Raw genomic sequence first — 26157 nt, 5'->3', positions numbered from 1 at the left:
TAATACTTGGGGAGCTGTGTGTATTTTCTTTCTCAAACTTATATTGCTAAGGTTGAAATTACTCAGCATTTGTACTTCCTATTTTAAGCCTCTCTTTGTGGTTGCTGAATTGTCAGACACTAATGATTTGCTTGAAACTGTGTGATAGATCTTCCATGTTTTTTCCCCTAAACTTTAATTAAAGCTATTCAGTTGTTTCCAAGCAAGAGATGAAAGAATTTTCCCTCTTCCATTAAAGGAAAAAAAAAAAAAGTGTGTCTGAATTTCCAACACTGGCACATGAAATTTTACCTGAAAATAGAGATTGATAATTGACAGATTATGGGAAAGGCTGCTCCTCCATTGTCAGAGGCAGCTGTCTCAAAAAACACCTGATTAATCTGCAAGTTTCTCCGTTAATCTAGGACTTTTTCTTTTTTTTTAAACCCAAGATGCAGGCATGTGAAGAACTAGGAAAGATAGGAGCAGAGAACAGATTATTATTTCAAAGAATGAAGCTTGGTTTGAGAACAATAGAGAGGCTCTGATTAAGAGAAGGAAGAAGCTGGGAAAAGGAAAAATGGAGGGATAAAGTATAATTAAAAAACAGATGTGACTGGATGATGAATTAGGAATTGCATCTGGGCAAAGGAATGAGCTGGGAGTGAGCAGCCCTATATCAGATGAGACCAGACCTTCATGGCACTCTCCTGCTCCTCTGCTGCTGGGGAAAACCCTCACCATAGCTTACTGCTTGGCTGGAGAGGGCTCTTCCTGGACCAGCAAGGAAAGCTGCATGCTGAATTTCTGGGTATCTCAGTGGGATAGGTTTTCTTCAGTTTGCTTTATTAAATCAACCAAGCATTTTATGCATAAAATTTCTTTGTGTGCAGAGACAAACATTCAGTAGTTAAATATCAAATTTAATTTGGCTGGATTGTGGGATACAGTGGATGAAGGTTTTATTTTGTCATCCTATGCTAATTTATTCAGAGGACCTGCTGCACTTTTCAACACAGGAAGGACTGTGACATGGAAATTGAGGGTGTGAATGAGAGTGTTCCATGCAGTTTGAATGTGGCTCTTGTCCTGTTCTCTGCAGTTATTGCCTAGTCCACAGTGAGACAGAAACAGTTAAGATACGGGTGACATAAAGCAGTTCATTACTTAATCTGGGGAGCCAGTTTATGCTTTAAGAAATTGGGATTATTCAAACTGAATGACAGGGACAAAATGTATTCCAGTAGCAAAGAAATGAAGCTGGTTGTACATTCCACACACAAAAGGGTTAAAGTGGCAAGATGACTGCATTTAAATAAAGAGCAAGAGAGTATTTGCTAAAAAGTTTTGATTTTTCCCTCTTCTGGAGTCTTAAACTCTCCATTAGTCATCTAGGGTTTTATTTTTCAAAATACATTATGCATGCATATATAGCCTTGAAATTAAGAATTGTTGTTATTGCAGGGTGATGCAGGTTTGATACCTCGGATTTGTGAAGGATTATTCAGCAAAATCAGTGAAAAAACAAAGCGGAATGAGGCATCCTTTCGGACAGAAGTCAGGTAGGTGTTGGCATGTTAAGAATTTGCAGGTTATCACACTTGTTTCAGTTACAACCACTCAGTTTCACTTTATCTCTGGGAAAAGTGCATATTTTTCAAAAAGAACTTTTTATGCTTGGCCTCAGTCCTGTATTGATTTTTATGGGCACTTATAGTCAGAATGTGTAGTAGTTGTACCTTCAAGCCAAGAGCTGTGCCTATTGCAGCATTTATATGATAGTGCAAATGCCTTTGCTACTGGACAGCATCTTCCTTTTTTTTACCCTTTATTTCAGACTAACTTTAGGAGATCTTGTTCTTCCTAATGTCTGATTTCTTTCTGCTTTCTTCTTGCTTTTTTGGCTTTTTCCTTTTTGATACAATACCTTGTATCATTATTATCTTAAGCCAACTTTCAATCTATTTTTTTTTTGTAATTGTCTTGCTTTCAAACTTGTTTTAGTATGGCTTTCCTTTTATAAAAGGCTCTTGAATCAGTCATTGGCTGTCTGTTCTTTTTCTTTCAGTTATTTGGAAATTTATAATGAACGTGTGAGAGATCTTCTCCGACGGAAGTCATCAAAAACTAATAATTTACGAATACGGGAACATCCAAAAGAAGGGCCATATGTTGAGGGTAAAAACACTTTAATTGTTCCACACTGCATATTTATTACCTTAATATATTCTAAAATGTACTTGTACAGGGCATTTTATCTTTTAAATTATAAATTATGATGGATGCAGTGCCTTATTTTGAAAAAAAGCATTGAAGGAATAGCTTCTAATTTTCATCTCTACTTGCTTTCCCAATCCTAAAATTAGTAGTTTTTTATCAGTATATTTATAACACATTTTTAAGTAATGTTAAGAGATGCAATTGGTTTTAATAGTTTGTTGACTATAATGTATACATCTTAGATATTTAGATGAAGTGAAAACCTATTAGGATCTAATTGTCTTAATCTGTTCTCTACCAGGGAAGGTTCATGTCTCTTGTGGAATTATGCTCATGTTATTCCACTAAATAATTTACTAAGATTGCTTTTTTGGTTTTTTTTTTTTTTTTTACTGTAAATGTGTAAGTTGTCCAGTGTTAGTATGAGGCCTCATTCCTCTCCTCGGGTGATAAACAAGTATGAAAATAAATGCTAATTGCAGCAATAGTTTGCAGTAGTGAGGGTAATTTGAATCTTTTTGTAAAGAAAATTAAGAACATATATGAGCATACAGTAACACTCTGCTTTTCTTCAGACTTGTCTAAACATTTAGTCCAAAATTATACTGATGTTGAGGAGCTTATGGATGCAGGAAATATAAATAGGACGACAGCTGCAACTGGAATGAATGATGTTAGTAGCAGGTCTCATGCCATTTTCACAATCAACTTCACTCAGGTAACAAAACAAACTCCTTAGAGAAATTGGACATGTTTCTTTAGAGCACAGTGATGTGTTTCCTTTCTGTAATAAACTCTTTTTTAACGACTCCTGCTCTTTGTTGTTGTTTTTGGGGGCTTTTTAGAAAGCCCAGGGATGTCCTGCTAAATGAAGAGAACTTGGAGATGGGGGAGAAATTGAGTGCAAATTTGTCTGTGCATGCTATAACTTGTTGGAGGCAATATATAAATATAATACAAATGTTGCAAGCATAATAAAATGAATGCAGCACATGGTCACTGCATGATGTAAATTAGAACTCAGTGTCACAGCTTGTCTGTAAATGGCTAAAAAGTTGCAAATATTACAATTTAAAGAAATAATATGAGAGTTATGCAACCATTCATTATCAAATGTCCTTCAGTGGCACCTCTAATACACTTGTCTTCTCAAGATCTGCTGTAGTCAACAAGTTAAATTCAGTCATGTAATGAAAAAAGCCACTAAATTTGATTCAGTAAAAGTGCAGTATTTCTTACCTTAACATATTTTGTTTTATTTTTTCTTTTCTGTAGGCCAAATTTGATTCTGAAATGCCTTGTGAAACTGTTAGCAAGATTCATTTGGTAGATCTTGCTGGAAGTGAGAGAGCAGATGCCACTGGTGCCACAGGGGTTAGATTAAAGGAAGGAGGGAATATTAACAAATCTCTAGTTACTCTGGGAAATGTAATTTCTGCCTTAGGTAAGTCTCTGGTTTTTGTGCTTGTCTGTCTTGAGATGTTTTTTGTCATTAAATATCTTTGTTTACTTACACAAATTATAGCCTAATACATTTTTGAAAATGAATGAAAATACCCTAATTTTAATTTTTTTTCTACCTCTTCATCACAGCTGATTTATCTCAGGATGCAACAAATCCTCTTTCAAAGAAGAAACAAGTATTTGTGCCTTACAGGGACTCTGTGTTGACTTGGCTATTAAAAGATAGCCTAGGAGGAAACTCCAAAACTATCATGATTGCCAGTAAGTGTTTTTAATTTAGTTTTTCTTAAAATTCTGAATAGTTCATACTTAATAGGAGTGGATGTAAATAGATTCCAGATGTTTTGTTAAGGCAGAAAATGTTTTACACATATTAGTGATTTATTTCTTTCAGAGCTTTCAGTAACATTCTGTCTTCTACTTACACTCTGCACAGTGTAACTAAAGCTCTGTGCATCTGGTCTGTGCTGGTGTGTGAATCCTGTTCCAAACTTGTTTTTTTTTGTTGCATTAGTAGCAACCTGGTCTTTTTTGACTTGACATCCTTTGGGAAAGGTGGTCACTTTTATCTAACCTTCTAAAAGCACACAACATTTTAACTTCTTGTCTAAATTTCATTATGGTCAGTTGTCTTGAAAACTGGCATGGTTTCCTTTTTACCCATAGGAAGGTCTGCATGGATTATGTAGTTTAAAACCCTACCTCTGCCATATGTATTGCAGGTTTGTCAACAAATTGGAATGGGAATTCCATTCCCAAAAAAAACAAGTGAAGCCAGGATGATGTTTAAGGGGAGGTGAGGATTTTAGATGTTGGAAATCACTGAATGGTTTGGGTTGGAAGGGACATTGAAGATTGTTTAGTTCCATCCCTCCTGCCATGGGCAGGGACACCTTTCACTATACCAGGTTGCCCAGAGCTCCATTCAGACCAGCCTTGGTTTGCTGGTTGGTAGTGTCAGAGACACAGACACCAAATTAAGGAACAGTGTAATTAACTGTAATGTAAAACTGTAAACAATCACAAAAGGATAAGGTAAGCAAAGCATATAGTAATTAGCAAAGAATTATAAAAAAGAAAAGCTAAGAAGTGCACGTGATCATTATAATGAAAGAGTGCCTATAGTGGTTAAGAAAGATACATGAGCAGCTTACCCTAATAAAGATATATCATCCAAGTGTGAGAGACATCAGCTGTGGGGGAAAGCTGTCACAGGAAGGACTGGAGAGCCACACCTGGTAACTGGGAACTCCTGTGGTGCATCCACCTGTGCCTGTGAAGCTCCCCCACTTTCCTATGACAGTGGCCCATTTTTTATACTGTTAAACAAACAAGCTGACATAATTTCAGATTTCATTCTCCTGTTGGTTTTCTCCCAAAGCCTGGCATGGACTTGAGGTACCAATGGAGTTATCTTTGTTTGTAATACCCCCCCCAAATTAGGGCAGATGTTGCTTTATCCAGTTTTTAGATACGTAAAGGTAAATACACATTTTATCAATAAATTAACATATTGAATGAACATGTAACAATACTCTCTTAATGACCAAATATGTATAAACATTTGGTTGGAAGGTTCATCTATACGTCAACTTTGGCTCAGGGCCTGTTGTTCAGGCCTTAATACTTCACAGTTTCAGTATCTCACCACCTTCTGCGCAAAGAATTTTGTCCTAGTATCTAATCTGAATCTTTCCACTTTTAGCTTAAAACCACTTGCCAGTCCAGGATGCAGCAGGCTTTCTGGGCCTTGAGCACAGACTGCTGGTTCATGTTCACCCACCAAAAGGAACCCCTAAGTTCTTTTCTGAAGGGCTGCTCACAAGGAGTTCTTCTGCCAGTCTGTACTTGTGTGGGATTGCCGTGACCCAGGTGCTGCACCTTGCACTTGGACTTACTGTCCCTCATTGTGTCCCTGTGGATCCACTTGTCAAGCTTGTCCAGGTACCACTGGATGTGAGGAGAAGAGCAGCTCTGAAAATTCTCTCACTCTTTCTTGCTCAAATGAAATGTGGTCTTAACTGGTGCAGTCCCCTTTTGGCAATGTGGGAATAGCAGAATTGAGGGAATAAAATGTATCAGATCAAGTTCTGGTTCTTCGGAACTAGTCACATTCTTTGGATAGCAGTTACTTTGTTGCAGGATTTTGGGGATGTTTTTGGAATTCATGCCACTTGTCTTCCTCAGAAGAATCATAGATGCCAATAGATGATTGTGGACCTGACTCTTTTTTTGTTTTCTGGGTCTTTAAGTAAAGCTGTGCTGGCAACTTTCTTCTTGCTGCTTTCTTGCAATTCCATGGTTGAGTAACTTTTTCTTTTATTTTGGACAAAGTGTTTGGAAAGAGAAGTTTTAGAAACACAGTGAGCTTTTGATGCCTGTACTAATGATTACAGTACCCAGCTTCTTTTTCAGCTCCTTCCTCATCTATTAGTGATGCTTCTGCCAGGCAGAGCCCTGATGGTTGATCTTTTCCCCAACAGTAGAGTTAGTGTTTGTAGGTGTTGTGGTAGAATTCCCTGAAAGCCCAAGAGGTGTCTGGATTTGTCCTGCCTTTTCTGTAATTAAGCACAAAAAAAAATGCAGGAATATCAAATTTAAACTGTAGGAAAGGCTGTAGAAAAACATGTCTGATTTTGATTTGTCATATTTCTGTAACATATTGTAACATCCTTCCAGAAAGAGAATAATTGAGTAGTGGAGAGGGAACAGTAGATAAAGCAGGGAAGTGAGAGTGTGAGCTAGGGGAAGTATAGGCTCTTTCCAAGTGCATCTCCTGTAAATCAGAGTATGTGCCACAAAAGAAAAGTTATTGTTTTTGACAGAATGAGAAAGGGCAGATTATTTTAGTTGCTTAATTAGTTTTTCAGGTGTTTTCATTGTCTGATTGTCTGGATCTCCTGTTCTGTTTCATCATTAAGGTTTCTGGAATGTTTTCTGTGTTTCTACCCATCTACTTGGATACCTTAATTATCTTTTTAATTTGGAGCGTCGTATGTATTGCTAGGAAAATTAAATGAAGCATAGCATTAGCACTTGCATTTAAATGGCATTGCTTTTTCTGGTTAGGTTGCTTGAAAAATAGTACTGGTTTCTCTTGATGCATCAGCTGACAGTTCTGTGTGCTGCCAGATGCCTGCAGCTCAGGAGAACAGCTAGGTTTGTAAATTATAGAAGCTCTTCTCTTGTTCTGATTCTCCTGTCTGGTTGTTTTTTGTTTTAATGTTGTTTAATTTCCCTACTGTGTTTTACCTGGAATGTCTTTTCAATGATTACATTGATACTTAAAACATATTGTTTTCCTGACTGTTCTTGTAAAAAAATTGCAAGAAAGCCTGTGGAGTATTCATATAGACATTTATGTTTGCTGGGAAAATGTAAATGTTGAATAGATTGACAGCAAGATTCCTTTGCAACACTTGGTTGTTAGACCTGATTATCCTAATACAATTATGTCATACAGTGTTTACTTATGTAAAGTTACAGTGGCATGAAAGTGGAGTTAGGTGGAGTTGGAACAAATTGTATCCATACTGGTAAATGATGTATTTCTGTCTCTTCACCCACATTGAATTTATCTGACTTTTAAAATATAAACTAACTTCAGTAAATGAAACATGGTGCTAGATAAACTTCTTCTGATTTCATGTCCTTAGCTATTTCACCTGCTGATGTCAATTATGGAGAAACTTTAAGTACACTTCGCTATGCAAATAGAGCCAAAAACATCATCAACAAGCCAACTATTAATGAGGATCCCAACGTCAAACTGATCCGTGAGCTGAGAGCTGAAATCGCCCGGTTAAAAGCCCTGCTTGCTCAAGGGAATCAGGTTAGCTTCACTTGGAATTTATGTGTCATTTTCCTTCAGTTATAACATCTATTTCTAGAATGTAATTATCTTTCATTATATTGATTTGAGTAAACAAGCTCTGTGAAGCTATGAATGAATATTAATTTCCTGATTGAATCAGTTTCCATATGGCCACCAGATTATCCCTTTTAACATAAGGGGGGAGAAATTGTCATCCCAAAGCTTTTAACTTTCTCATAATATGATCTGAGCTGGATTTCAGTGTGCTGTGGAACAGGTAGTCAACACAGCATAAGGAGACTGAGCAGGAACATACCTCCTGGGTCTGTCCTGATGGACTGAAGAGGTACTTTGTGTAGTATCTTAGAAGAAGTAGAAGTTTTAAAATATTTAAGATGCATAAATATGAGCATGTAGAGTATGATGGATTTAAACAATATATTTTATTTGTGTTTGGCTGTCCAGTAAATTAGAAGGCGTATAATATGCTAAATATGTAAAAATATTTTCAGTGGTGGTGTAAGAAAACAAAAATCATGCTCTGCTTCACTTTTGCATGATTCTCTTTCTTGCTCTGTCAGTATGATCTGCTGTAAACAGTTGTTACAAAGGCTCAGTTTAGTTTCTCCTGTGTGGTGGTGAAACCAAAGTAGCAATAAGGAATATCCAGCTGGTTTAGGCCAGTTGTTCTTCTACATAATGCCATTCAGGACTGCTAGATTTCATACTTGAGCAAATATCATTTGGAAGTATCTAAAGTGCTACTTTAGATTTGTTCCTAGAACTGTGTAATTCTGTTTTAGTTGTCCTATGCAGTGTGAAATTTCAGTTCAGCATGGATCATAGTAGAAGGGTAAGACTTCAGCTGGATTTCATGCTATAAAAATTTGCTGAAAAAGGGGATGAGAACCACTGTTGGAAGCAGAAATGGGTATTGTAGATGATTGGAGCAGAGACCTCAGCTATGTTACAAACAAGTAAAAAACTCTTTATAGGATTAAATTACTTGTGTTTCTTTCATATTCTTTGGGAGGGAAAAATTAATTTATTTTCAAATTATGGTTTGATTTAGAGTTAGCAAAGTGGATATAACTTGGACCCCTTGTGAAGTCTGAATGCTTTGGCCTGGTTTCAAGCTGTAAAATAGTGTTTATTGCAAAATTAAATCTGGTTCTTAGGTAGAATGTGGTAGATGGCTGTGTGGGATACAGTAAAGCATTTAAGTTCATTGAATTTCTGATGGTTGATAAAACAGCAGGTGGTGTGTTATGTATGCACAGTAGTATAAATCTCTGTATAATTTCTTTCATGTTTTTCCTTCATATCACCAGAACACTGTATTGCAAATACTTCTGTAGATTTGAAGATACTGATTGCCAAAATGTGCTGCTGGGTTCAGTGTAAAAGTTTCCATACAATGAGTACTGCCTGGGTGTTTGTATTGTTCAGTAATTTTCCTCTTTTAAAGCCAGTTACTTTAAGATATAGTTATTAAAGATAAAGCAGTATACGTAGGTATTAAAGCAAAATGGATAACTATTAATGCATAATACATTTTCATGTTTTTTAGAAATATAAAGAAGGCTGTATTAGGAGTTACCTGTTATAAATGTGTCAATATTCTGTGTGTGTAGCTGTGCAAATATAGCAAGTGAAAATAGTACTCTCAAACCAATTTGTATTTGAAATGCCTGCTTTGACAGGATTTTGATTATTCTGTTTACAGTATTTCAAGGAAAAATGGTATATATTAAAGTTTAAAGGAGTTTATTTTAAAGATTCAGGAGAGTTGAACAATTGCCTTTCATTTGGTTCACCCAGAGATTATGACTGTTTTCTTTTTGAATTGATGTTTGCCTTTTATGATTTTAGATTGCACTTTTGGATTCTCCGACAGCTTTAAGTATGGAAGAAAAGCTTCAGCAGAATGAAGCAAGGGTGAGTTTTAATTTCGTAAGCCAGTTTTTAAACATCAAAGAGAAGGAAAGGTGGGTAGTCTGGATGCAGGAGTGTTGTTAATTTTCAGGATTTTTTTTTGTGGGCAGCTAGGTTTTGTCACACCAAACAAAACAAAATGAAAAGTATATGAATTAGTAACTTTGTTATCCTACGAATATAGCACTGTAACTAAGAACAGAATATCTTTGATATTTATGCATTAATTGTATTTATGAAAATGGAATTAAAAGACTTGTTCCCTGATCAGCTTGCCTTACTAAAAAAGTATGTTTGTAAATAGACTAGAGAGGGAAAAGCCACTAATGAGTAGCAAGTAATCACAGTAACAAAATATTCAGTGTGTAGAAAAAAACAGCAGAAGATTTATGGGGAGGAAGGTCACTTCCTCTGTGCTTTGAACTAATTCATAACTTGTGGTGTGGTTGTTATAAAAGTTCAGTATTTAAATCTGTATGTACAAATATAGTGAGTGCCTAATGAGCTATATTTCTAGGGGAGGGTCTTAGATATAAGTGTTCTTCACAGTGTGCTTCTCACCAAGTTTTTTCAATAATCCAGCCAAGGATTGTAGAGGCTGGAAAAAAATTCTAGACAGTTTGGATAACTCCCAGCATCTAGAAGAATCTAGATATAATGGTACTATAATTTCTCTGACTAGCAATCTTTCTTTATTGTATCATTCTTTGTTAATTCTTTTCTATATATTAGCTTGCTTTGAAAGCTGTTGGAAATTGGTTAAAAAAAAAGGAGTAAAAGTCATGCTTTGGAAGAGGCAAGAGGGAAGTATTTGGAATTATTCAACTATGTGGCAGGAAATATTTAATTCTGAATACTGTCAAAAGAAGCCAATCAAATGTAGATGTGATGCCTTTAAAAACAAGGGCTCCTCAGCTGGTTTAAATGGTAGGGTTTGCACTGGTGCTGCATGAAGCTTTAGAATTAGAAAATTAATGTCTTGCTTTGAGAATCCTGTTTTGTTTATATTCTTAGTTTTATATTTGAGTACAAACAAAAAGCTTTTCTCTAAGAAGAGTTCAGTAATATAAATTGCTGACTGTTGCCTAATAAGAATATGTTGTTCATGTTCTGACAATAACACTGCTTATCCTGCTCAGAAGTGTTAGCCTGCTGGGTGGGGTGTATATCAAGCATGTTTTATTACCTTTATCAGCTTTGTTAAAAGGTTATGTGATTACTGTTCATGATAACTGTGATAGACATAATTACTGAAAATTCTTGATAAATGTTGCAGTGATTATAGTTTTTTAATAATTGAATTAGTGCAATAACTAATTTGTTTGTATAGATTTAAAGACTTTATCACCATATTTATATTGCCTGACAAGTATATGGTGACTTTCTTTCATGAGTTGATTTTCATTATAAAAGAATAATTTAGAGTAATTTAAAAATGTTGCATTTAAAAATTGCAATTAAAAATGAAATTAATTGTTTCTAAGCAATGCAAATCGCTATGGTATGGTGAATAGAGATGTGATAGACTTCCTTCATGTTTTTCTTTAAACTTTTGAAATTTATTTTGTTTTAATGTTCCAGTTAGCAGCACTAAGAATTATAGTGATGCATTGAAAAGTGTGCTTACTTGTCTTTTTTTAAATCTTGAGATGCAGGTAGAGATGAGAGAAGTTTCTGTAGCTATCATGGATTAATATGGAGCTGATCTGCAAAGACCAAAAAAAATAGCTGCAGGTGGCAGATGGGGAGATGTTTGGAGCAACTGCATCAAAGAGTTATTTATTTGTACAATGGCATTATATGAAAATTAGCTAAAGAGGTGGACACCTGCTTGATTAGGAAAGGAAGAACAAATCTTAATTTCAGTTTGGGGGAAGGTCATAGAGTGGATCATCTTGAGTCCAGTTACAAACCATTTACAGAAGAGCCAAGGGAATCAGGTCCTGTCAGCATGAGAGTAGGAAAGGCAGATCTTGCTTGACCAATATAATCTTTCTGTGAGAGGATGACCTGGTTTGTGGATGAGGAAAAGGCTGTGAATATTGTTTACCTGGACTTTAGGAAAGCCCTTGATGCTGTCTGCCTCAGCATTCTCTTGGAGGAACTGTCTGCTCGTGGCTTTCACACGTGCATTGTTTCTGAAAACTCTCTGGATGGCTGAGCCAAGGAAGGTGGTGGAGTTAAATCCAGTGGTGTTCCCCAGGGCTCAGTATTTGGGCTAGTCCTGTTTAATGTCTTTGCTGATGACCTGGGTGAGGGGAACAAGTGCACCCTCACTCAGGTTGCAGATGACACTATGGTATGTGTGTGTCTTTGTCTGCTGGAGGGTGGGAAGGCTCTGCAGATGGATCTGGACAGGCTGGATCATGGGCTGAGGCCAATGGCATTGGGTTCAATAAGGTGGAGTCCTGCCCTTGGCTCACAGCACCAGACAGCACCACAGCCTGAAGGAAAAGGAACTGAAATGTGGCCCAGTGAAAAGGGACCTGGGGTGCTAGTTGACAGCAGCTAAACATGCACAAGCATGTGCCCAGGTAGCCAAGAAAGCCAATGGCACCTGGCCTGTATCAGCAATAGCGTGGCTAGTAGGATCAGGGAAGTGATTCTTCCTCTGTGCTTGGCACTAGTGAGGCCACACCTCGAGTGCTGTGTTCAGTTCTGGTCCCCTCACGTTGAAAAGGACACTGAGGTGCTGGAGTGAGTCCTGAGATGGACAAGGAGATTTGGAGGAGTATCTGGAGCACAAGTGTGAGGGAGGAGTGACTGAAGGAGCTGTTGTTGTTTAACCTGGAAATAGCGAGGCTCAGGGGTAACCTCACTTTCTACAACTACGTGAAAGGAGGTTGTAGCTGGGGAGGGGGGGTCATCTTTCTCCCAGCTAAAAAGCAACAGGAAAAGAGGAAATGGCCTCAGGCTGCTTCAGGGGAGGTTTAAATTGGATATTAGGAAAAAATTCATAATGGAAAGGGTTGTCAGGAATTGGAAGAAGCTGCCCAGGGAAGTGCTTGGTTCACCATCTCTGGAGACATTTAAAAGATCTATAAATGTGGCACTTGAGAGGGATGTGATTCAGCAATGGTTTGGCAGTGCTGGGTTAACAGTTAGACTTGATGATCTTAAGGTCTTTTCTAACCAAAATGATTCTATACCCAGTGCTCTCCTTGTCTGTAATGCCTTTGCAAGCGTCTTCTCACTTCTGTGCTGCTGCTGCTGAAGTGGGTAATTTCTAAGTTGCAGCAAATTTTGCTCTGGTTTGCTCCTGAGGGCTACTGCTCTGCCTCTCCCTCCCCTCTGGAGGGAGTTTTTGCCTTAACATTCTTACCTGTGCTATGGGAAAGGAGCTGTCCTGTTATAGCTAAGGGATCAGTCTGTGGCAGTAGACTTTGTAGGATTGAAGCACTTCATGAAACTATTTGAAGGAAGACAATTATTTGAAGTAATTATTCCAGATTTGTATTTCATCTTACAGTGTAAAGAATTTTGTGTTTTGAGGGAGAAGTATTGTAGGTATGGTAGCTTATTGCAGGAGCATCAGTGCTCTTCTAAATGCTTAAGTATTGAACTTCACAAAGAATTACACAAATACTTAGTGAGAGAATGCATTTATCAAGAGCTTTGAAAGTGATGTGATTTTCTTCAATATTTGTTTTCTTTCATAGGTACAAGAACTGACCAAAGAGTGGACTAACAAGTGGAATGAAACGCAAGATATTCTGAAAGTAAGGCAAATAAATAAATTTTCCTCTTGGCATTTGACCTAGCCTTAGTATTTTTCCTTTAAAAAAAATTGTTTTTCTAAGTCATCTTCTTTGGCTCAATTTTTTTCTGTTATTGGTCATGGTGACCTCACAGTGCAAAACAGCTTTTCTCTATCAAATCTTTAAATGCTGAATAGTTTTATTGAGTTACAAATGCAGAAAGCCTGGGCCAGGGACAAGTGGATCCCTCATATCCTCAGTATTTGTGTGGTATCAACAAGACCAGTGGATAATAGTTTCTTATCTTACATTGGATATCTCAGTGGATGTGAGATTTGGATAGATATGTAGATATGGATTTTCCATTGTCCTGGTGAGATTTTATATTGGTATTTGGTGCATGATTAAGGTGGCAGTCTGAGGTTATATTTTTATGGACTACCTGATGATGACATGCATTTGTACAGGCATGCATGTGCATGCACATACACACACACACAGAAATTATTCCCACAATCTGTTTTTTTTAACATGTTACCTAATATTTTTGTTGCCAAATGTTTTAACTGTTCAGTTAAATAAAAATTTTGGAAACAAAGCTTAAGTTGTTATGATTTGCTGAACACAACTTGTTTGTAGTGCTATTGAAGCAAGAATTTAGAAGTAAGTTTTTAATTCCCCATATCACTGATCTCAAAGTTGATTTTTCTCATATCAGTTTTTGATTTCTTAATTTTTTTCTTCAAGTCCACCACTGTCTTCTATCTGACTTCCACATAAATTGAATGGCTCTGTGCTTAAAAATAAAAATGAAGCACAAATAGCAGAGAGAATGGAGCAGTGTTGGTAACTACTTAGCAGTTGGCATGACAGAATGGACTGCTTAATGCCTATATAAATACTGAACTGGGAATTATTAATTGCATATTCATCAGAGATGTTTTGGCTACAACTTATGTTATTTCTGTTATTTTGAAGCATCCATCCATTCTTAAAACTTTGTTAATTCTTTCTTTATTCACTCTGGAATGGGAATTCCTTTGTCACATGCAGCCTTTGTGAATTTTGGTCAATTGTGGAAGTAAACGTTATGTTGCATATGGGAAGCACTGTGTTGGAAATTCACTGATTCATACACCAAAATTGTAGAATCAGAGGAGGTGTTAATGAACAATACATAAAAGCAAGGGAAAGCTGCATTTGTTAAATACTTGAATCAAAGGACTTAAACACATAAGCTGTAATTTCTGGTTTTCTAGTACTGAGCTTTTTTAGCATATTTCTTGCAGCTTCTGTATGAACTGCACTCTCATAGGATGATATTTGAGTGCATGAATATGGCTTATATTCCACTTTGGGTTAAAGGCAGTTAACTAAACTTTCTTTGTCCCAAAATCACTGAAAGTCTGAAAAAGATTTCTTAGTTGTACTGTTTTATTTTATGCCATTTCTCTGAAGTTATCCATATTTTTGTTCACTTCTTGTTTAATGATTTGTGAAATCAGTGACAGCATATGAGTGGGAAAGGGCTTTTTGGAAGTTTGCCAGGATGAGTTGATGCCTGTGAAAGACTGACCTAGAACAGAGTCCAGACAATGTTAAAGGAATGAAGTAGGTATTTATTAAATGGCCTTTTAAGGATACACATTGGGCAGTCCAAGAGCCTGGCCATGGCTACACCCAGGATGGATCCAAGATGGATCACAGAATTTTCACCTTTATAAGTTTTGGCCCATTTGCACACTGGGGTTCATTGTCCAATTACAGCTTCGGGTCACAAAGTTCCATCCTCCTGGTCCACTCCCTTCACTTTGCCATTGTTTATGCTTTTTGGGTAGTGGTTGTCCTCAATTCTCAAGCTGAAAAAGGATTGTTGTGTCTAACTCCCCTGTGAAGAGAAACTACCAACACTTAATATGAAGTTCAGAGTCCCACACCGAGTCAGCACAGAATCTGAGAAATGTGACAGCTAAAACTTAACGTATCATTTCCTCCTTTTAGGCATCAGAGTCACTGGAAAGCAGATTTTAAACTTAATATACAGTAGTGGTGTTTTTTGTTATGGATTCTCTGTGAGGATTTTCTTTTGTAATTTACATCCCTCCCTTGCACACAGAGACCGTATGCGTTGTAATTTGTAAAAACAGGTTGTCTTGGCACTCTGAGAAATGAGACTCTTTCTGTGGCCACATCACTGAAATCACCCTAACCCTGCCACTTTCCCCATGCCATAATTCAGTAACTGTCAGTAACCATCTGCATTCAGTTTCTGTCACTTTTTGCTCCAGATCTTTGGCATATGCCTATGAGATGCAGGTTTGTAGCTGAATGGGATTCCCTACTTTTTTGTATGCAGTTATGATTTTTTTGTACTAAGTTATAAATATTAAAGGTCACATGGTTTTGGAATTTTTCTCACAGGCTGATGGGAAAATCTGTTAATGTTTAAATCCAAAATAATTGAAAGGAGTTTGAATAAGCCTTGTAAAATACAAATAAGAACCACAGGGCATGTTGGTGTCTTCCACTAGATCAACTGATACTGCTGGAAAAAGTTACCTGACTTTCAGTGAATACAGTGCTTTCATCAGGCAAAGATGCCTGACAAAGAAACAATATTTTGCAGGGAAGATGATCCTTAAAATTTTTTACCCTTGCCAATAATTTTGAACCTTGTTTAAAGTTAGACCAGCAGCATCTAAGTGCTACCTTGAAAATAATCCATAGAGAATGGAAAATACTATCCAGCTGGAAAGTACCAAGGAACAGAAAATACCACATGAAGGCAAGTTTTTGATAAAAAAGTATTTGGCAGCTTAAAATTCAATTATTCTAGTCAGCACTGTACCATATGTGCAGCTGACATGTGCATACCAGAATTCTTCCTAATTTCTGTTGGTAGCTTTTATCCTCTTTCACATTTGTGTGTAGTTAACCTGAAGTGAGTATGTTGAGCTATCCTGTCTGCAAATGTTGTGAATTTTGGATTTGGGGTAGTGTGCAGTGGCTGAGTGCCACTATCAGCTGTGAACATCTTGTACAGTCCTTTATTCTGTTGATGACAGATTGGACATATCTTGGTCTGGGGATGGTAGCACTGATAGTGTGCTCTTGTTCTTTTGTGCTTTTGGAAGAATCCTTTTGGAGGGTGACTGTCTGGCTTTCTCTGGAGTCTGAATTATTGTCAACTCACACCTAAAGCCCAAATCTTCATTTTCTGTAGTCAAAGCTTAGGACACTGCTAACATCAGGGCTTAAATTTGTGCTGATTATGTATGAAGGATTCTGTATTGTATAGCTTGGCAGGTTCTTGGTGTTGGTCTGCCTCAAGTGCTAAGTATTGTTTCTAGTAGTGGTGTTTGTTTTCATCCTTGATCTTCTCACTGTAATATACTTACTTAGTATTACAGTCTTGTCACCTGTCTTTGTTTTTAATAAAACCAAGGATATTTTAATGCTTTATAAATTTAATAAGTATGTGGATGATGCTTCACCATTGGGTAAAATACCTCATCAGAACTCAAAGGGATAGTGTTTGGTTTTAAGTCCACAGGCTTTGGGTATTTCTTTAAATGTCACAAAAGGATTGCACCTTACAAAACAGTGTCCCTTTACATTGCTTCTCTGTCTTCAGATGTCTTGCAACCTCAGCACTTAACTGGAGCATTTAGCTTTCATCTCAAGCTCGTTAGATCTTTGTGTGGGTTTTTTTTTTTTTTTTGCCTTCTCCTAATGTTCATCCATATAGATTCCCAAAAAGACAAGGAGGAGGGAAGAAATCCTGTTTGCTCTTTTCCTTAGTTTAGTCCTTTTTGTACTGTTTTATTAAATATCAGTCATGGGGTCTAAGATGTTAGAGTAACCTGTCCAACTTTTGATTTTTTTTTCTAAATTGGTAATTTAATTAATTGATAGAGGACTTCTTCTGATGTGGCTGCTTTATTTGACTGCATATTTTGTCATTGCCCTAGGCATCTTTTTTTTTTAGTGTCACCTTTTTTTTGTTGTCCTTTGTGCATGTTTCAGTTCTTTTCTCTAACCTTTAGGGGCTTTTAGATTAACCTTTTTTAAATGTGCACTCCTTAATAATTCTCTTCTTGTTTTTCTTCCCAACTTTTCCTTTTTCTGTTTGTGTAGAAATTGGTATGATTTTGAGCTGTTGCCTTGTAATGTATGTAATTTGTAGCTTATGTAAAGGTATTGAAATGTTCTTTAAAAAATAATTTTTAGTTTGCAGTAGATTTAAAGTTCCCTTTTATTTGCTTATCGTGTTTGATTCTAGTCATATTGTTAGCTTTGTGTGTTGGTGGTCAACTGATGCCAAAGGATGGAGAGAGATCTGTCTTTGGAGTCTATTAAAGGACAGGTTTTGTGCATGTGTCTTATTCTTGTGATCAATAGTTTAACTTGTCACTACTTCATCTGGCTTTGTCTGTTGGATTTAGTGACACCACCTCACTTGCATCAATAATACTAATTCTGCTGCAGCACTTTACCACATGATGTGTAAATATGTTATTGAACACCAATGTTTATTGGTGATCTTTTTGACTATTCTTTTTTTTTTTTGTACTATTTGATTGACTACTGCTTAATAGTGCATATTTATGCCTTAATTTAATTTAATTCCTACATGAGGAAGGAAACCATGTGAAAACTGCTTATCTTCAAGCATTAACATCTATTGTTTGTTTGTATCATGCCTCTTTTTGGGGAAAATGAAATACCCTTGACTTGCCATGATGAATAAATTTGCAACCCAAGACAACACTAAACCCAAAGTATTATTTTGGTGGATATACTCATCTAAGCAGGGGAATTTTCTTTCTTTAGGAATCATGGTTATAAGCAGCAAAGGCACTAGGAGACCAGAACTCAGAGCAGATGTGTTGCTCATTACAAGGTGTAGATTAGAGTGACACAAGCAAATATGTTTCATTTTAACAATTTGCTTTCCATGGTGGCTTGTATACCATAGTAAACTCTGTCAAGAGCAGTTTGTTGTCTTCTATATAAATGCTGTATTTATCTACATTTTTTTTTCATTTCCAGATAATCTTTAAACCACAGTTGCTGAAAGGTATTAAAACACTTTTGTCTCTGTTCTTCTGCCTGAAACCATCACCATTTTGCTGTTTTATGCCTTGTTACTACCTATTAATCTTCAGCCACTTGTCTGCTTTTCTTCTTCTCATTTGTTTTGTGTTCTGCCCCAGTATATTTCCCTTTGATGAACATTTGTTTTCTTCATTCTTTCATGTCATTGCTTTAACAAGCACAGTCCTCCGGTGAGAAGTGCTCTCAATTAGCACCTTCTGCTTTCACCTAAAATTCTAGTGTCTACTTCCACTTTCTGCCAGGGCAGAGGTGTTGTACAAGCTCTTGAGCTCCCAAAAAGCAAACTAGAATTTCTAAAATGTAAATAGGCTTTAATCCTGCTCTTAAAAAGTGCATGTGAGTTTTAAAGACCTCACATGGTGTGGAGAAATCGGTTCTGTTTACAGGTCAAATGAAAAAAAGTGGAGTTACAAGACTGGTATGCATTTGTATATAAAACAATGTCTACATGATATGGTATTTAAACCATATTTAAACCAAACATAAAACTTTGGCACATGTGTTTATTTGTATGTTTGGCAGGAATTGTTTCAAAGGTTTTTTTCTCTTTCAGTAAGTGAATAATTTTTGTAAACTTGTTGATACTTAGACATATTGGCATTTCATTTTGGTTATAATGTCTTTTGTTGGCTGTGTTTGAAGCATATCTATTTCTAAAGGGAGAATTACATCTGTACTTTAACTTGAACAAATCTTATCTGATATTTTATAACTTCTTTTACATCTCTTTGTATTAGAAAACTCTTATTGCATGTTCCAAGTTTTTATTTCCTTTCTAAAAACTTTTCATCCACTTGAATTTTTAAGCGGTTTAAAAATCCCTGCAAAATTAACACAGGATTGCACAGCTATGGAGCTGGCAGAAAGGATTTTAAGGTCAGATGTTGCTGCTGAATTTGTTTTTAGAAAAGTTCATAGACTAAATAGAGGAGCAGCTCTGTTCTTAGGGATATTGGCTTTCTCAACAATTGTCCTCCAGCAATTATGTAATACATGTTCATTTAGCAAACTGAATTTGTATGGAAAAGAAAAATGCACATTCACATTAAGTAGTCTTTTATTAACATATTATATTTAATAGAATTGCCTTCAACTGGTTTGTGAATGCTGTGCAGAGGAAATGATATTATGAAAGTTTTAAGAGGGCTGGTGTTAATTATCCTTGTTTATCTTGGTCACTCATGAAAATAGCATCTTTTCTCTAGAAGCCTATTTAACTGTGGTTTTGATTTCTTGCACTAGATGTCACTGCAGATAGAATAATCAGGTTCTTCTGCATGCTTAATTTAATTCTGATATTTTAAGGGAAAATTATTTGCAATATCTTGAATTTCATTGCTGTTTGCATCCACTAAAGTAAGTTTATGAGAATGCCAAAGCATTGCTTTAGGAGCAAGTCTTGAAGAACCTGATTAACTGTTGTGACAAAAACACTTCTGAAAAACAATTCACAGTTGTGATGCACTGTAAAGTGATTATATGCATTAAGATTTATTGCAATTATTTTTTAGTGCATTTTTCAGCCCTCTTTTTCAACTGACAGTATATCTAGAATGTTTGACCAATTTAGCTAAAGCCATTAAAATATATTTATTTTCTTAAATTTGAATCCTTGATGTTTTAGAGATGTAAAAGATCACTTTCTGAGAGAGGCAGTATATTTTATTTTACCAGGTAATACATTTGAGAAGGCAAACATGCTTTTGGACAGAGGTCTTTCACCAAGCTGCTTCTGCTAATTACTTCCACTGGATATTGCAGTTGAAACACCAGTGGCAATATTATACAATTCCTGTTTCTAATGCTTTTTTAAACATTTTTTCTCTTGATTAATCACTTCTGTAGATTTGTAATTGAGTTTCAGTACATGAAAATTTAATAAGTTTGTTCATTTTTTTCCATCTTTTTTTAAGAAAGTTGTCTTATAACAAGGGAACTTTTACTGTTCTTGGTCCTTTTACATTATTTACCCACAGGTCCTGCCTCCTGGGCAGTGATGAATAATATCAAGTTTAGCTCTCAGTTTATTAAAATTTGGGTTTTTTATACCTGGCCTTGTGCATTATGTATTTATTTTCCAAATGCAGTGGTTACTAGTAGTGGTTGTAGTTAAAACATCATCTATTCTGGTCAGAAGATTTTGCCTTTGGAATTTGAATTTGGACAGAGATTATCCAAATGTGATTTGTTTTACCTTAAAAGAGACATTGTTTTTCATATTATATGACTGAACAGATGCCATTATTAAGTGATGATTATTACTTTACCTAAGTAATTTATCTATCTCAGCCTTGATTTGCTTTTGTCAGAGCATGAAAAAAGTACTGAATTGGGAGCTGGTGCTGCTCATCTACTGTAGCTCTTTCCCTAATAGAAGCAGTATTGAAAGGATCCCAGCCACCTGAGGAATGCTGAGAGCAACAGTCAAAAGTAGATTTCAAAAGGAATAATTGTCTGCTTTCAAGTCCTTCTGCCACCTGTGTTCATGTGATGAAGCAATCTCCTTTTTTACTTGCAGATGTTATAGCTGCTTGTGATGCCTTTATGGTGAACTGGCCACTTTTAGCTTTCAGTTTCTGCTAGAAAGTTGTGATCAAGAGATGCCTGATGCTGCTGATTGTTTTCTGTTTCAATTTTGAACTGTTTTTTCCACTTGAAACCAGCTGGGCTATAAGAGAAGCACAACTGGGGACAAGTGTTTCTGAGCTCACTTTTACCATTGATGAAGCCAGGGTTGAATAGTTTGGTTGGTAAGGCTGTGCATTTCAAAAGAGGCCCTCCAGTGTCTAGGAGTAGCCATAAAGCCAAATATTTCACTGCCTTCCTCCTTCCAAGGCCCTGCATTTGTAGATTATTCAGGCCATGCTTAGCTTTAATGCATCACTAGAGCTTGTAGGTGGTTTTCAAATGAAAGGGATTCAGACAGAATGGGCTGCTTTTGAAATCCTTTCTACAGCTCAGATGCCACTTGTTCAACAATTCCTCCTGGGCATTTGTTCTGCTTTCCTATTAATTATCTTGTGCCAGGAAGGTGGTCTAAATTGAAATCAGTGGAAGCTCCTGAAAGAAGAAGAAATATATTGTAAAAACTGTTTCTCCCTAAGGATCAACAGAGAAGTATTAAAGAGAGAGACAAAATGTAAATTTCTCTTTGGATTTGGCTATGGGATGGGAAAGAAGCATTCCAACATCAGTAGTTTAGATGAACACCAAATTTATATCTGCCTCACAAATGAGCTATTTCTAATGATAATGGGATACAAAATTTTATTTTATAAAATTTTATTCTGCTGGTGTTTTTAGCAATGTACTTAGGAGTTTATTGCTGATTATTCTGATACCTTTGAGTGTGTGGTACTGTTGTGCACCTGACTTTGCATCTTAAATGGCAGCTGGGCATTAAATTTGATTCATAAAGTCTTAAGCACAGGTGGCAGCACAGACTGTGGCTGTTGCAACCAGCCAAGAATGTGCATCTAACTGCATATTCCTCTGCAAAAGTCTTCACTGGTGTGTTGCTAGTCCTGAAGTCTGGTTTTTTTTACTTGCTTGCTAGTATGCAGTTTTCTTCTTCTTCCTTCAATTTTGTTCAGTGGCGTGGGTTACATGTTGATCTGGAGGAAGAAATTAACAGATTTAAAGCCATCTATTACTTTAGATTAATCTCTAGACAAGTAGAGATTAGTATCTAGGTAAACAGTAAACAGAACTCAAGAAAAGTGAAACACTTAATTTTTCTATTGCCCTGTAATCATGCAAAACCCAGGAAAATAGCTTTTAAAATTAAATAATGTATTTGCTATGAGCCTAGGTTTTTTTTTTTTTCCTCTCTATAATTCCAGCACATTTATCATCCAGCTTTAGCAACAAATGAGGTAGGAGTCCTGTAGCTAATAGTCCACTGCTTTCTCAATCATTCCCAGAATAAAGTCTGTGAAATGAATTGTTTATAGATCCTGTAGAAAATATGTTACCATGTGATTAAAGGCTGTTTTGTAATGTATATGGGAGAAGAGATGAATGAAAATAGCTTGTTTCTTTGTCTTCCAGCCAGGCCTTTTCCTGTTTTTAGATATCAGTATGAAGAATACTGAGGGTGGGTTTGCTGTCTTCTGCCTGGGTGGTCTAATATCTCCTGTTTGGTAGTGTCAGTAATGGCAAGAGAAATCTTATTCTCTGCCCCAAATATCAGTGTTGCTCTGTGTGGACTTACTTGTCCTTTGAGTCTAGTATGTGCTCAGTATGTTCACACACAGGAGACTCTGAAGTCTCCTTCTCTTGGGGCAAACCAAATTTGTTCTGGGTGCCTTACATCTTAAGACAGAATAATAGTTTTCCCTTAGGTCAAGCTAGTGGGGATAGAAACCAGCCTGCAGCAGATGCTCCAGCATGGAAAGTAGCAGCTTTGATGGTTTAAGTTTTATAAGCCCCTGGAAAACAGGATTTTACATACTAGTGTCCAGAAAGCCAGAATAGGAACCTCTGCTCACAATTAGCCAAATCCTGCAGCTCTATTCAGGGGATTTTTCTCAGATGTCAGTAATAGTTCTGTCTGTACAAGAAAGTCTGAAGTGTCAAGGAGCAGGCATTTCAGCTTAAGTTAGTCATTGGAATTCCAGGAATTAAGGCCAAATTTCCTGGAAAATAACTTTGAATATGTCAAGGCTTCTGATGGAAATCCTTGCAGCACATTAAATGCAGAGGTGCTTTGGGGTGCCACCACAATAGCAGGGTTTCTGTGTTTTAGTAGCCAGCTGTATGTCAGCACTGAGCTCCTGTTCCAGGAGGAAAAGAGAAGTAATGAAAAATGAAACAGGTGAGGTAGCCATATGAGACTAAGAACTGTTCCTGTAATTTTTTTATTCTTTACAGGAAGTGCATGATTAATTTTCCATCATTTTAGCCTCATTGTCTTAGCAGTTGCTCATTTAAGCAGTTCTGCATTCTGCATCTGCCTTTTTGACTGCTGTTCATTGCAGAGAGCTATTGATGCCTCTCTGGGCTGCTGCAGGAGCACCTGCATTTTCACAGTAAGCTGCTCACAATAAAACTGCAGCTTTCTGACCTTGCTTTTTGCAGACTCCTTAATTGTCATTTCTTGCTTGATGAGGATGCTATGATCTAGTGCTCAAGGGAGTGGGGGAAAATTGCTTAGGAAGTTTCTGCAGTGGTGGTTTTCTTTGTGGTTTTGGATAGTAGAGATTTCTTCATCTCAGAAGAATGAAGTTATCCTTTTGTTTTAAATGCACTGAAACCAGTACAGACAGCAGTATAATGTTAATTCGTTGTTCCAGTATCTAGAGGGAGAAGGCCACAGTAAGAGTTTGTGCCTTATCCAACATCCATATGCACAAGGAAATCTGTATCCCCTTTCATAATTGATGGCTATATAAGTAATTTATTGCCTATAAAGGAACAACATTATTTTTAATTTTCAAAAATGGTTTTTAATTGAAGTCCCAGATAGTCCCAAACATAATTTTGACATGTGCACAAATTACAAAGCATACAGTTCCACTGATGGCATGCTCCATACGTCCACCTCTCTTTGCATTTCCTCCCAAATAGCATGTACTACTTTTGAGGCTAGTGATTCAAAATTTATTTTGTTATTCCAGAAGCCATACCTCTGAAATAAAACATGGGATAGAAATTTGATATTGTATATGCAGCTTTATAAAAAAATGAAAGTGTTTTAAACAGACACCCACTAAGAAGTGGAGCAGCTTCATTGATGCAATACAAAGCAAAAGAGCTTTTCCTACTTTAATGTGTAGGGTCTCACTTCAATGAGAATCTCAGACATTTCAGAGTAGTATTCTTGAAACACTTTATTTTATTTTTAAGCCCTGGGATTGTCAGTCACAGTAAGACACAAATTTTTTTCAGCTGTTAATGTTTTGTCTTACCTGATCTGATAAGTATTCATAAGCCTGTAGAACAAGAAAGGTGTTTATGTAACCTGTTTTCATCCAAACCATAGCAAGCTAAATATTCAGCTGTGCTTATTCCTTCACCTTTTAATGAAATATTGCTAATAAGTCCAAATGAGATTTCCATCTTTTGAAGTACATTTGTACTCCTCTCCTACCTCTTGTTCCTCTTGTTCCTCTTGTCTGCACAATAAATGTTTTCTCATACTTTGAAGTAAAATTTCCTTGTTCCTGTTTTAGTTCTTTGTGCAATATTATGCATAGAGAAATCTTTTTCCATTTTCAACTTTCTTATCAATAACTTCCCAAATTCTGGTATTTTTAGTTTTCTTGACATCCATTTCTAGTATTTTCTTATATTGGGAGGTTACTGTGTATATGCTAGTTGTCTGGAGAGTTATTGATGAAGGGTCTGTCTATCTTCTGGATGGCAGTGCAGCATTCAAAAGTAGGGAGTGGGTCTGTGTCATCTCTTTGGCAGTTTAAATCCTCAATGCAAACATGAAAAGCTCTTGTCCACAAAAATCTCAGTTGTGTTTACCTGGTGTGCAACAAACCAATAATTATACACTAGAGAGAGACATCTGACATTTATTTCAGAGTTGAACAACCCTGGGTGCTTGCTGGTATTCCACAAATAAAGCACACCAGCTGTCAGAACTTGTTGTTATTTATACATTTTAACAAACAAAAGAATTAGTGTCCATTGGCTGCCAGTCTCCTAGTTCTGGTATTTATTGGTGTTGGGGGTTGAGTGTTTTTCTGTTACTGTGTCAATTGAAAGAATTTTTCCCATTATCATGCCAATGGAGCTGGCCGGGCTACACCCAGGGTCCCTGATGGGTCCAGACAAAGGGGTGGGTGGGGACGGCCCCGGAGGGGCCTCTGAGGCTTCTGGGAGGGCACTTGCGTTTCCGGCGAGCTCGGAGGAGGACGCCTGGGATCGTTCAGCCACGCAGTGGAGCACAGGAGAGCCAGACCCTCTGCGATCACCTGCCCTGCATCTGCCCCGTTCCAGCCTCCTGCCTCTGCGGACACAGCTGATCACCCAGACACACACGGTGAGCGAGGAGCCGCTGCTGCAGCCCGTTCCCGCCCCGGACCGGCGTGGCCGCTGCCGCCCCTCCCCCCTCCTTCCTGCCTCCGTTCCCGCTTGCTTTTTGGCAGATCCGGGCTGTGGACTAAGCACAGAGACAGCGTGCTTGCATCTAAAGGGACTGACGCTGAGTTACCTATTTCGTTCTGTTAGCAATTTTAACTGTTATTGTTTTTCTGTTTGTATAGTTAGATATATTAGTAAAAGAGCTGTTATTCCCACCCCCCTTATCTCTGCCTCAGAGTCCTTGATTCAAACAATCATTATACTTGGGGGAGGGGAGTGGAACCAAAGTCTCTATTCCAAAGGGAAACTTCTGCCCTTACTGGCAGACACCTGTCCTTTCAAACCAGGACAGATTTTGGCGCCCAGACGTGGAGCAGAGGGCACTGAGTTGAGAATTAAGACAGGAATAACAGCTCTCTTAACTGGCAATATGTTGTCTGGTTTAATCTGGTTTGTGTTTCATGTGGTCACAGCCATCTCCCTCCCATTTGCAAGCCCTTTTTTGAATTTGGCCCCCCTCACCAAGGTTGCTGTGGCTATTATCCGATTGGTTTGGTGGATTGATTATGTCAGGAATTCATGGGTTTTTAATTTTTTCTGGGAAGCGGTTGCATGGATCCGGAGCTATCGTACTCTAACTGCGTGTTTCTGGGGCTATTTCAGTAATGGTACTTACTGTGAGATAAGGAGTGCAAGGGAAATTTTCTCCAACCCATCACCCAGTTTTTTGAGGCTACCCCACTGGTTCTCAAGGATTTCAGATCTGTTTTAATTGCCAGTGTTATTATACAGTGGCTGGTGTTGCTGGTAGGCTTGTTCTACTTAGCATTCAGAAACAAGGGAATATTGGCTTGGACGACAACTCTGGTACCTGCCCCAGGGACTAGGGATGTT

General features: G+C 37.2%; 1 protein-coding gene across 1 annotated transcript in view; it reads left to right on the top strand.

Annotated features, from left to right (window-relative positions):
• Window positions 1-26157, top strand: part of KIF16B (kinesin family member 16B) — a gene marked incomplete at its 3' end in the record, with an annotated part of 105740 nt that overhangs the window by 22936 nt on the left and 56647 nt on the right. Inside the window, exons 5-12 of the mRNA XM_079298951.1 lie at window positions 1444-1541; window positions 2048-2157; window positions 2775-2917; window positions 3475-3643; window positions 3793-3924; window positions 7320-7495; window positions 9350-9415; window positions 13072-13131. Coding sequence (XP_079155077.1) covers window positions 1444-1541; window positions 2048-2157; window positions 2775-2917; window positions 3475-3643; window positions 3793-3924; window positions 7320-7495; window positions 9350-9415; window positions 13072-13131 — 954 coding nt within the window. The remainder of the gene's footprint in view (window positions 1-1443; window positions 1542-2047; window positions 2158-2774; window positions 2918-3474; window positions 3644-3792; window positions 3925-7319; window positions 7496-9349; window positions 9416-13071; window positions 13132-26157) is intronic.

This window comes from Erithacus rubecula, assembly GCF_903797595.1.
Source record: "Erithacus rubecula genome assembly, chromosome: 2".
NCBI lineage: Eukaryota > Metazoa > Chordata > Aves > Passeriformes > Muscicapidae > Erithacus > Erithacus rubecula.
The sequence above is the reverse complement of the archived record's forward strand: the minus strand, read 5'-3'. Positions and strand labels throughout refer to the sequence as shown.